The sequence below is a fragment of the Bos indicus x Bos taurus genome, chromosome 10 (assembly GCF_003369695.1).
Source record: "Bos indicus x Bos taurus breed Angus x Brahman F1 hybrid chromosome 10, Bos_hybrid_MaternalHap_v2.0, whole genome shotgun sequence".
Taxonomy (NCBI): Eukaryota; Metazoa; Chordata; class Mammalia; order Artiodactyla; family Bovidae; genus Bos; species Bos indicus x Bos taurus.
In genome coordinates, this window is record NC_040085.1 from 99850976 (window position 1) to 99863561 (window position 12586).

At 45.9% G+C, this 12586-nt stretch overlaps 1 protein-coding gene across 1 annotated transcript in view; it reads right to left on the bottom strand.

Moving 5' to 3' along the window:
- KCNK10 (potassium two pore domain channel subfamily K member 10) overlaps nt 1–12586 on the bottom strand; it is a 157408-nt gene that overhangs the window by 43070 nt on the left and 101752 nt on the right. Inside the window, exon 4 of the mRNA XM_027552666.1 lies at nt 348–508. Within this exon, the coding sequence (XP_027408467.1) occupies nt 348–508 (161 nt within the window). The remainder of the gene's footprint in view (nt 1–347; nt 509–12586) is intronic.

Sequence of the window (12586 nt, forward strand, 5' to 3'; positions counted from 1 at the left end):
CAGACACAACTGAGCGCCTGAGCACCACTTTATTGCCAGTACACTAAAAAATGCATCTTCCTTCTTTAATAAGAAGCTGCGTATGCCACATGCCTCCAAAATATGTGTTGGAAAATCCACACTTAACCCTCTTGTGTTGTGATTCCAGGGAGACTGACAAGAGACAGGAATTAGGAACCGTACCTGTGAATACCATGGGTCGAAATAAAAAAATCTGACCACAACATTGAACTACCCGATTGAAAGTGAGGATGACAGCATGAGACCCTGGTAATTTCTTCTGGATCCTGTCAGGCTAAAGCCAACTGGATCACAGAGGTTAGGGTTTAAACAGACGCAGTACTCACTCGAAAGACCTTCTCCACTCTTGCAATGCTTTTCCCAAAGATGGTTCCAAGTTGGTCTCCAATTCCAGCCAATAAGAAACCAAAGAGTGGAATTCCAAAGATGGCATATAAAATACAAAAGATTTTGCCTCCTTCAGTGCTTGGAGCAATATTCCCATACCCTGGTGAGAAATATTAAAAAGAGAGAGGGAGAGTGGTGAAGCGGCAGAGAAATTAGAGCACGGAACCAAAGAACCTGACTTCCTAGAGGGCTTCTTCATCCCCACCCTGAACCTCAGGAGTTTTAGGAGCGCTCCATTCTAAAGGCCCTACAAAATTGAGAACATCGTTTCATTGCGTCTCTTCTTTCTCTCCCTGTATACAGTTTCAAGAGGGTCCAGGTTTCCAGGATCTGATAAGATGACATGTATTTCACTAGATGACATTTTAGGAGATCTGTGGTCATCTAGAATTGCGTTTCTGGTAGAAAATGGTACCACCCATTTCAGAAACATCAGACATCTTCGGCGTGTCTGGTTTAGGGACACTGGGCACCTGAGGAGGGTTGACCACTACTTTTTTAGATTTGGGAAGAGCTTCTCCTATCCAGCCTCGTCCTGTGGCCATCCCCTCTATGGGTCGGACTGTGGCTGTCTCCTGCATTTGCCTTCTTAGGGTGACGGGTGTTCCACATTCAGGAGGATGGGTGGTCTAGGACGAATTCAGAAAGGACCCCTGGATCATACAGCCCTGCCCTGAGAAGCCTGAAAAGAGTCAGGAGTGGAGGAGGAGAGGCCGAGCGCTCCTTCTCACGTGGGCCAGGATGCTGAGCTCTGCCTGGGTCTCTCTTTCTCTTTCCTGGGAACTCCACGCCACCTGAGTAGTGCCCACCCCGACCCGCCCACTTCTTGCACCAAGAATCCAGGGATCCTTGGATGCAGGTGTGAACTGAAGGTTTGGTGGTGGAATGGATGTGTAAACACAAAACAATTGTCCAACAGCCAGATCTATCGCTTGCTTCAAACAGCGCTTCGAAAACACCCACATCCACGTTCTCGAGAGTTCTGCAGCTAGGTACCTAACTAGTGGATATTTGGCTTACTCTCTCTGACAGGACTGAAGACGGTGGTGCTGGAAGAAAAAGGCATACAGCATTAACACACGTTTTACAGAGATGAGACTCTAAATCACTCGGTGGTCACGCCAGTGAGTGCTGCAATATTACACTAACCAGTGTCTAGCTAGTCACCTAGCTTAACATTCTCTCACAGCAGCTGACAGGGAGCCTGCCTCTAACCCACGCAGTAAGTGAGTTATTGGGCTCATGGCTATTAGCACGCTGGGGATTTGACACAGGAACGATAATGCTGACAGCCCGTCTGTCATTCAGCCTCCTGTGGGCCTGGAGGACTCACTCTTGCTTCCTGCCTCTGGGTGCTGAGTCACCCGGTTATTTTCCTGTTCAGTTTTCCAAATCAGAATCATTCAAACCTCTTATCACAAATCATCTAAATTATATAGCTTCTATTTTTTAAATGACTGTTCAGGCAAGCCTTCTAATCTTGCTTTTTTTTTTGACTCACCATGATTTTTATTTAATTGTGGAAAAAAAAAAAAGGCTCTCAGAACTTTTTTCAGGTGTTTTCAGGAACTTGGACAAAATCATTCTGTCAGCATTTCCCTCTAGAATAATCGATTTACATTAACACAGCCCTGTTAAAAAGGGATAAAGGTGCCTATACAGCTCCAATTCCTGCAGGATTATGGTGAAACCTGGAAATATTCTGGTAATTCATGGAAACATTTATGGCTCTGGCCATAAGTTTACTGTCTCCCAATTGCCTGATTACTGTCAAGGAAGCCGACTATCTTTTAGTTTGAATATCTCAGAAAGAAGCACATTGCAGGCACAGGGAGACACACTGAGGCCTTGAATCTGCAGAGCTAGCATCTTATAAGCTTTAACAAGTGCTGCACGCCTTCCACCAGCTTTTAGAGAGGATCTGCTCCACCGCTTGGGTCAGGACTGTGCTCAGGGGACATTCCCATCATCTAAAGAGCCTGAGAACAAAGCAGGAAGAGGAGGCTCCAATCCAATACCACCACCTTCACCTGGTTATCCTCAGACTCACTTAACATCACCATGCCTGGCTCTGGAGGGGTTCAAGGAAAATGTGGGGGAAATCAGTCGGCCCTATGCTTCTAATGCAAAGTGTAAGCAGTAGCCTGGATCTTATTACAGTGGGCTCCTTATTCTGGGTTTCGAAGGCTAGGACACTAAAATTAGAGCAAAGTTCTCAGGCACTCAAGAAGTAATATTCAAATGAGCCTTGAATAGAGGATACTTTGGCCACCTGATGCGAAGAACTGACTCATTGGAAAAGACCCTGATGCTGGAAAAGATTGAAGGCAGGAGGAGAAGGGATGAGATGGTTGGATGGCATCACCAACTCAGTGGACATGAATTTGAGTAAACTCCGGGAGTTAGTGGTGGACAGGGAGGTCTGGCGTGCTGCAGTCCATGGGGTCGCAAAGAGTCAGACACGACTGAGTGAACTGACTGAGGGACTTCCCTGATAGCTCAGTTGGTAAAGAATCTGCCTGCAATGCAGGAGACCCCAGTCTGATTCCTGGGTCGGGAAGACCTCCTAGAGAAGGGATAGGCTACCCACTTCAGTATTCTTTGGCTTCCCTGGTGGCTCAGCTGGTAAAGAATCCGCCTGCAATGAGGGACACCTGGATTCGATTCCCAGGTTGGGAAGATCTCCTTGAGAAGGGAACAGCTACCCACTCCAGTATTCTGACCTGGAGAGTTCCATGGACTTACATAGTCCATGGGGTTGCAAAGAGTCAGACACGACTGAGCGACTTTCACTTTCAAGCCTCGAATAAGCCTGTTTAAGACCATCACTTCACTTTGGATGTAAAGTAATTGCCATTTTTGAGTTATGCTGTATCTTGTGCGTGTCTGTCTGTCTGTCTGTCTGTGTTCCCTGCCTCTGATGAACTATATGGAGAGGCTGTTCTCCAGTTTGACACTCAACCCTGTTACTCTTAAGAAAATTGCATAAGGTACTTTTTGGAATTTTGCTCTGAGGCAACAGGAAGGACACATTCCTGGATTTTTGCCTCTGTTTGTACTGGGCCCTCGAGACTTCCCTGCCCGTTCTTCCTGAAGGCTTGATAGAACTTTGAAGTAAGGTGTCACGAGGCCTGAGAACTCAGGGAGTTAAACTTCTATTCTGATCCTTCCACTTGCTAACTCTCAGATCTTGGGCAATCTACCTTTCTGGTTCACTTTCCTTGTCTGAATGAGGGGGCTATTAATAGCACCTACCTTACAGCTTCAAGAGCTACATGTGAAGCCTGAGGACCCTTTGGAGATTAAATCCACAGTGAAACAGGAGGCCCAGAGTAAGCATTCAGTAAGGATCCGCAATTGTCACCTTGCCTGGGTTTTCTGCAGGAAGGAATCACTTTGTGTCTCCAGCAAAACTAAGTCCCAGGAGAAAAGAGATAGCTGCTTCTATTTTCTCCCCAGAAACCACCGTTCTCCCACAGCACCGAGGCAACTAACACAATGCCTGTGCCCCAGGCTGGACCGGCTGGATGGCACAGGGTTCCCACGACGGGACTTGGGGTGTAGGTCCTTGGGGCAGCGAAGGCTGGGGGGTGAGAAGCTGCAGGCCAGGCAGACGGAGCCCAGAGCATTACAAGTGGACTTCCTAAAGAGGAAGCCTCCGAGGATCTTCCACCAGCTGGGTTCCGGTGACGTTTGGCAGGAGGAGACCAGCCCAGCGAGAACACTCTGTTGTGAATGAGAAAGCCCACGGCAGCGCTCGGCGCCAGTCACCCCCAGGCTAGAAAAGAGCCCGAGCCCTTTCTGAAGACAAAGCTGGTGTTTACACAGGACACGGGCCTGAGCAGCACACACGGAACCCTCCCGTTTGCTATTTATGTGCCGAAGTCAAATCTTGGCCAAACCGTGTGCTGTTCAGCTCTGGGGTTTGGGTTAGAGCAAACTTTCTCAAGCCAGGCTGTGCGTTCATGGGTGTGTGGCAGTCATGCAGCGTTCCCCACTTAAAAGGGCCTCGCTCTTGGTTTAATGCTCTGCTGTTGTCATTTTGAGGCTTTTAATCATTTTTTTGTTTTTTTAACAAGAGACTGCATTTTCACTTGACACTGGGCTTTGTGCCTTATGCAGCTGGTCCTGGTGGATAAAGTGGGGCTCTGTGGCTTACTAACCTTGAGATATTGGACAAGCCATCTAACGTCTCTGGGTCTCACTCCTCTCGTTAGTAAAATGAGGCAAATGAGAGTTAATGTGAAACTACGTGAGATGATGTTTGTGGAGCACAGTTCCTGGCACCTACTGCTGCTGTTCAGTCACCAGGCTACGTCCGATTCCTTGCGACCCCATGGACCGCAGCACGCCAGGCCTCCCTGTCCATCACCAACTCCCGGACTTTAACCAAACTCATGTCCATTGAGTCTGTGATGCCATCCAACCATCTCAGCCTCTGTCATCCCCTTCTCCTCCTGCCTTCAATCTTTCCCAGCATCAGGGTCTTTTCAAATGAGTCAGTTCTTCCCATCAGGTGGCCAAAGTATTGCAGTTTCAGCTTCAGAATCAGTCCTTCCAATGAATATTCAGGACTGATCTCCTTTAGGATGGCCTTGTTGGATCTCCTTGCAGTCCAAGGGACTCTCAAGAGTCTTCTCCAACACCACAGTTCAAAAGCATCAGTTCTTCAGCACTCAGCTTTCTTTATAGTCCAACTCTCACATCCATACATGACCACTGGAAAAACCATAGCCTTGACTAGACGGACCTTTGTTGGCAAAGTAATGTCTCTGCTTTTTAATATGCTCTCTGGGTTGGTCATAACTTTTCTTCCAAGGAACAAGCGTCTTTTAATTTCATGGCTGCCGTCACACTGGCAGCTGGATTCTTATCCACTGTACCACTAGGGAAGTCCGATAACTCTTAACTGAGTTCCAGGAGAGGGACACGGTTACTGGTTACCATCTGGGACCTGAGGAGGGGCTCTCTAGGATGCGGGTAGAGTCAAGTGACCTAATCCAAAAATGCCTCAAATGGGGAATTTCCTGGTGGTCCAGTGGTTAGGACTGTGTGCTTTCCCTGCAAGGGGTATGGATTCCATCTACCGTCAAGGAAATAAGATTCCAAATGCTGAGTGGCAAGGACAAAAAAAAGCTTCAAAGAGGAAATCTAACTGGATTCTAGAGCTGTTGGTGAGAACTCAAATCATTGTCTGCCCTTCCACAAATGATGTTTTGTGGGAAGAATCTGCAGATAGCTTCCTCCAGCTGAGGAAAAGTATACTTCCTGGAGACCCACTCGCACAGTCAACAAATGAGAATTAGTTACTGAGAAAGCGGACAGGGTGCAGGGTGACCTCAAATAGGACAGCAGTCTAGTCTTCTCCTGGCATGACTCCTGGTTTGGAGAAATGCTTGAACGTGTTCCCCTTGTGCCGCACATTTGTAGATCTTCCTGTATAGCTGAGCACAAGAAAATCTTGTCAAAAAAAAAAAAAGTGCTTTGATATCTTCAGATAAAAGGGACCTCTGTTACTGAGTAGTATCACTGCTTTTCAGGAAAAGACTATTATTCCTAAGATCTCTGTATATGCATTCTCCATAATGAGCACATTTTTTGTGTCTGAATAGCACATAACCTCACGTGGCTCAGGAGAGTCTCTGGAGAGCGATTTGGCAAGCCTTTCAAAGGTTCAGGCCCTTTGACACAGCATCCCCTGGGGGATCTTGCCAAGAAAACAAGCAGAGATGAAGATCGCCCTTAGAGAACAAGGATTTTCATTGTGATATCACACTGTCACAGAAGTGAAAACCACTGAAGCCTGCAACATCATGTGATTACAGAATTGGTAGCAGATCCAAAAGACCCATCAAAGATGATGCTTTTCCAAAAAGCCTTAGTAATATGGGGCAGTGTTTACAGAATTACGCAGCACATTATGTGAACTCAAGCAAGCACGCTAATATGTGCGTATTTCACAAGTAATAAAAGAGCTCCTCGGCTCCAACTGCCCTACTGCCTGAGTTCTAAATGATGGAAAATGTCTCAGAAAGAAGAAGAAAAATTAGCAGGCTCTTAGTGTTTTATAAGCCTTGCTACCACTTGTAATGAAAGAATTTGCCACTAAATAATTATGAGAAATCATCATCTCCTCACCTTACTATTCTTTCTAACACCGTACTCCTGTTTTCTTTAGAAATTTCTAATGGTGTGACTTTCTAAAACTTTCCACCCGCAGTCAAAATTTAGCCAGCTAAATGGTGTTCAACTCACAACACATTATTTTTCAATTAAGACAGAGTGAAAGGGGAAAAAAAGGCATTTTTTCCATCCACTAGAAAAGAACGCAATCGCTGTGTGACCACGGAGCCATGCCCCTGACCTGGGGTTCGGGCTGCCCCTGACCTGGGGTTCGGGCTGCCCCTGACCTGGGGTTCGGGCTGCTCTTGTTTTGTTCATTTCTGTCCCCTGCCTGTTGTGCAGCAGTTTCCTGTTCGGGCTCCATCTTCCCTCAGACTTTGGGAAAGGTCCCTATCCTTTGCCCAGGTGTGACACAGCACCCGTCCTCCCACTATAGAGGCAACAGCATCCCAGGTTGCCAGGACACCAGCACGTGGAAACCTAGGGGCTTATCCACTAGGAAGCTCCATCTAAGCCTTGAAACCAAAAGCAAGGAGCCCACAGGAGGAGGCGGCGGCGGCCGCAGTGGCCAGCAGGGTCCAGCCCGGGCTCTGAGGGCAGAGGACACTTAGCAGCCCTCTGTGATCTCTGAGCCGTGAGTGTGCATTTGTTAGGGTTTTTCATTAGGTGAGAGAGAACCCAAAGCACGATGGAGCCGAGTGCAGGGTGTTTAACACGTGTTAACTCTCTACGGGCGGCTTCACCCCAGCTCAAAGGCGACAAGCGGGACCTCACTTACGGCTCCCCTCCTGTTACTCGGCTTCTTCACTATCAGCTGAACTCTAGGCAGAAAAACCCCTCGAGGGAAGGAAATGGACAGCAGGGTCCTCCTGGCTTACCTTTTTCCCGATTTACCTCCAGTAAGAAAAAGAAGTCATTTCCTCCAAAACTCACACAAAAGCCCCTGCAGGAATCCACTCGCTTACTGGCCTAATCCAGGAATCCTGTCTGTCTCTGAACTCAGGACTGTGACCATGCACATGCACATTACTGAATTTCTTTATTTTTTTATGCTTCTAATTTAATTTTAATTTTTAAATTTAAGTATAGTTAGTTACGAGTCTCCCCTGGTGGCTCAGACAGTAAAAATGTCTGCCTACAATGTGGGAGACCTGGGTTCCATTCCTGGGTTGGGGAGATCCCCTGGAGAAGCAAATGGCACCCCACTCCAGTACTCTTGCCTGGAGAATCCCATGGACGGAGGAGCCTGGTGGGCTGCAGTCCATGGGGTCACCAAGAGTCAGACATGACTGAGCAACTTCACTTTGCTTTGCTTGTGCTATAGTCACTTATAAGGTGCTAATTTCTGCTGTACAGCCAAGTGATTCAGTTATACACACATATATACACACATTTTTAAATATTCTTTTCCATTATGGTTTACCAGAGGATATTAAATAGAGCTCCCTGTGCTACACAGGACCTTGTTGCTCACCCATTCTGTATATAATAGCTTGAATCTACCAACCCCAAACTCCCCCCCATCCCCTCCCTCTTGGCAACCACAAGCCTTTCTCTACCTGAGTCTGTTTCTGTTTTGTAGGTTCATTTCCACCATATATTTGATTCTACGTGTAAGTGACATCATACGGTGTTTGTCTTTCTCCTTCTGACTTACTTCACCGTAAATCCCCCAGCGACACACGACCCCTTTCCCCATCTAATATCCAGACCGCTGCGCACAGTTGAACCTGACATTGGTCTTCTCTGGTCTGCTGCAGCGATGTCCTCAGGGGCTGCTGAGCTGGATGGCACTTTTTGCCCTTACATCAAATGGTGCCATGTCATCCTGCATCCTTTGTTGGATACTATGGGATTGAGGACAAGCATGATCTGATCCGGTCTGGAGTGTCTGAAAGGCTTCTAGGCCCCAGACTTCCTGGCATAATTTATGCCTCTACTACTTGGGATAGTTGATCTTAATACACTTGCAGATTTGTAAGCGCAAACCTAGTGTGCCAGAAATTATGTTACGAGACTTTCTAAAAGGAATGACAATTCTCGCTCACTCCAAGTTTCCTTACTGCACATAACTTTCTTGAATGCAACAAGGTAAAAGTCATACAGGTTCTGAAGATGAGGCCTATAACCATAGACAAAAACCCGTGCCTCTACAACAACCCAGAGCTTCTGAAACTGGCACCAATAGGAAGACAATCACCAAAGATGCATTCCCCCCAAAAGGCATACCCTCCAACACCCACCCAATGTGTGGCTATGAAAAGTAGGGGAAGGAAAAACCTCACAGAAGGCCTCAGAGAGTTATGGGATTTGAGAGATTTGAACTAGGAGAGAGATTTCCTCCCACAGAATATAAACAAATGTTAATGCAAGAATCTTCCCACTGAGTGCAGAAGAATCTCCCTCTGTTTGGCCATCGCTGCTATGAACTGGTGATAGCTGTGTGTCTCCCATTCTTCTGAATGAGAATTTTTATCGCAATGTGACTTCACTACTAAACAAGGGCCAATAACTCTCAAACTCTTTTTCAGCAGAGCTGGGAAAGGGATGCAACCTACAGATTCCACCATATAGGTCAGGGTTACCCAAAGAAGCTGAGATTGCAGAGGCAACATGGGAAAAAATATAGAGAAGTACAGAGAATGATTAAAGGGCCCATTGATGGCAAATCTCAGAAAATGACAGTAAAAATCCAATTATGAAAGTGAGGGTCTCACCTTGAACTTCAAAAGATACATCGCTGTTTGCACCAAGTGTGAAATACAGTGTGAACAGGAAGAGCCGCAGAAGCCTTCCTGAGCTTGACCTGGTCCAGAAAAACAGAAGAGGCAGAGCTATGCAGAGAGGAACACAGACAGGCCGGGTCTGCAGGAGGCGCTCCGCCTCACTGGCAGCAGGAAAGAGGGGCGTCTTGGCACGTGCGGCCAGAAAGGTTACTGACTTCTCCCTGCTCCCCTCTTCAAGCCCCCAGGAAAGTTCAGCAGAGAGCTAGTCCAGGGATATCCAGTGTGTTTGGCATCAAAAGAAATGCTCGGCGTGAAGATAAAGCTTCCATTAAAAAAAAAAAAAGTGAAAGAGCAGCAAAACTTACCAGTGAATGAAAGACACTCGGCAGAAAGATGCTGCCCCAACCAGACAAAACCGTAAACAAGCATGAAGTAATTGCCTCTCAGAATCATCAGAGAGAAACCACAAAGATGCAGGAAATCAGGGAGAAGATGATGAGGTAACAAGTGTAGATGAGATGCGAGCTAAGCTAATGGAATCCAGGGAAAAAATAGCAAAGAAAAAAGTCCCCTAATGATCACAGTAATGAAAATAAAATTGGAAGACGCGCATGGAGAAGGTAAGACTGTGAAAACACACACGCACACAAAGAAGAGAGGACGGAATCAAGCGAGTGACACGACCCAGCTCCCAGAGTAACGGAAATAAAAGTGAACAAAGGGGGCCTAATTAAACTTAAAAACTTTTGCACGATGAAGGACACCATAAGCAAGGTGAAAAGGCAGCCTTCAGAACGGGAGAAAAGAGTCGCAAATGAAACAACTGACAAAAATTAGTCTCCAAAATATACATGCAGCTCATGCAGCTCAATTCCAAGAAAAATAAACGACCCAATCAAAAAGTGGGCCAAAGAACTTAATGGACATTTCTCCAAAGAAGACATACAGATGGCTATCAAACACATGAAAAGATGCTCAACATCACTCATTGTCAGAGGAATACTAATCAAAACCGCTATGAGGTACCATCTCACCCCAGTCAGAATGGCTGTGATCCAAAAGTCTAGAAACAATAAATGCTGGAGAGGGTGTGCAGAACAGGGAACCCTCTTACACTGTTGGTGGGAATGCAAACTGGTACAGCCACTATGGAGAACAGTGTGGAGATTCCTTAAAAAACTGGAACTAGAACTGCCATACAACCCAGCAATCCCACTGCTGGGCACACACACTGAGGAAACCAGAATTGAAAGAGACATGTGTACCCCAATGTTCATCGCAGCACTGTTTACAATAGCCAGGAAGCAACCTAGATGTCCATCAACAGACGAATGGATAAGAAAGCTATGGTACATATTCACAATGGAGTATTACTCAGCCATTAAAAAGAATGCATTTGAGTCAATTCTAATGAGGTGGATGAAACTGGAGCCTATTATACAGAGTGAAGTAAGTCAGAAAAACGATATACTATATTGTATAATATACAGTACAGTATATTAACACATATATGTGGAATTTAGAAAGACAATAACCCTATATGCAGGACAGCGAAGGAGACACATGTATAGAACAGTCTATTGGACTCTGTGGGAGAAGGCGAGGGTGGGATGATTGGAGAGAATAGCATTGAAACTTGTATATTATCATATGTGAAATAGATGACCAGTGCAAGTTCAATGCATGAAGCTGGCCACTCAAAGCAGGTGCACTGGGATGACCCTGAGGGGCTCGTCCTGAGGGGGTGGGGACGGGGGTGGGAGGGGGGTTCAGGATGGGGGACACATGTGCACCCATGGCTGATTCATGTCGATAAATGGCAAAAACCATCACAATATTGTAATTAGCCTCCAATTAAAATAAATAATTTAAAATTTTAAAACAATTGAAAGCCAATTTTAAGGGTTAAAAAGGAGTTCAGGGAAGATACTAGTATAGAGGACATGGAAAGAAGTAATGACAGATGTACAATCGGAATCCCTAAAGAACAGAGCCCAGACCACACAGCGGAGAGAATGCTTCAAAAGGACAATCGAGACAGCTTTCCGGAAATAAAAGGGACAAAACCTCATAGCTTTATCAGACGAATGATAAAGAAATAATCTTTTGAGTAGCTGAGCAGAAAGATCAAGTCAGTTATACTGATAAAAGGAGGGAAATTGCCTGCCATTAGGTTTCTCCACCACTGCATAAGCAGAGGGGGAAACAGAGTAACCAACAAGATCCTTGAAAAACAATGTGAGTCACTGATTTCATTTCTAGCCAAACTGCCCTTCAAGTGTAAGGCTGCTGCTGCTAAATCGCTTCAGTCGTGTCCGACTCTGTGCGACCCCATAGATGGCAGCCCACCATGCTCCTCCATCCCTGGGATTCTCCAGGCAAGAACACTGGAGTGGGGTGCCATTTCCTTCTCCAATGCATGAAAGTGAAAAGTGAAAGTGAAGTTGCTCAGTCGTGTCCGACTCTTAGCGACCCCATGGACTGCCGCCTACCAGGCTCCTCCATCCATGGGATTTTCCAGGCAAGTGTAAGGCTACCATCCGACAATACAAACACCCAGGGAATATTGCTCCCAGGAGCCATTCTTAAGGTTCAGCCAAGCAAGTGAAGATTGACAAAAGCAATGGCAAAACCACGGTGTAAACCGTGGCTAGAGAGGAACACGGACAATATTCAACCGCAGAACTATGACTAACACAGTGGGAGTACCCAGGCAGCAGAACAGAATGTGAAATATACACCCTGATGTCACAGAATGATACAGAGAGTAATAATCGATAGCGGAAGAGGAAAAGGAGTTGAGATGCTGAGTCAGTTCCCTCACTGCATTATATATGACCGCTGAGAGCCAAGAGTTATTATTTAAAGTGGGCAAGTCGTCTGACAGAAGCTTAAGCATATTTAATGATGTAAAAGTAAACACTGATAAGATGGCCTCAACTGAAACTGTGTGGTGGAGAAAGAGATGTCACCACCCATAACAGAGGGCTAATAAATACTGCTTAAAGATTTGAACCCTAAGGTTATTATATGCGATTATAATTATGAAGTTAACCCCTATGACAAACCAATTAACACCTAGGACAAAAATACAAGACTCCCCGAGGATCAGATAAAAGACACACAGAAATACAATGAGAACAAAAATTGGTGCAGGAAGTTAGTAATCAGAGCTCACCTTATGATCAGCTGTGAAGAGCATTTACCCAGCAAAGTAATGCAAACATTCACTTTTGATCTAATTAAACCACAGGGAAGGAAGGAGGACGGAAAGAGAGCCCTTCTACGGTGGGCAGGGATGAGGAAAGGGAACTAATTCCTCATTTTCC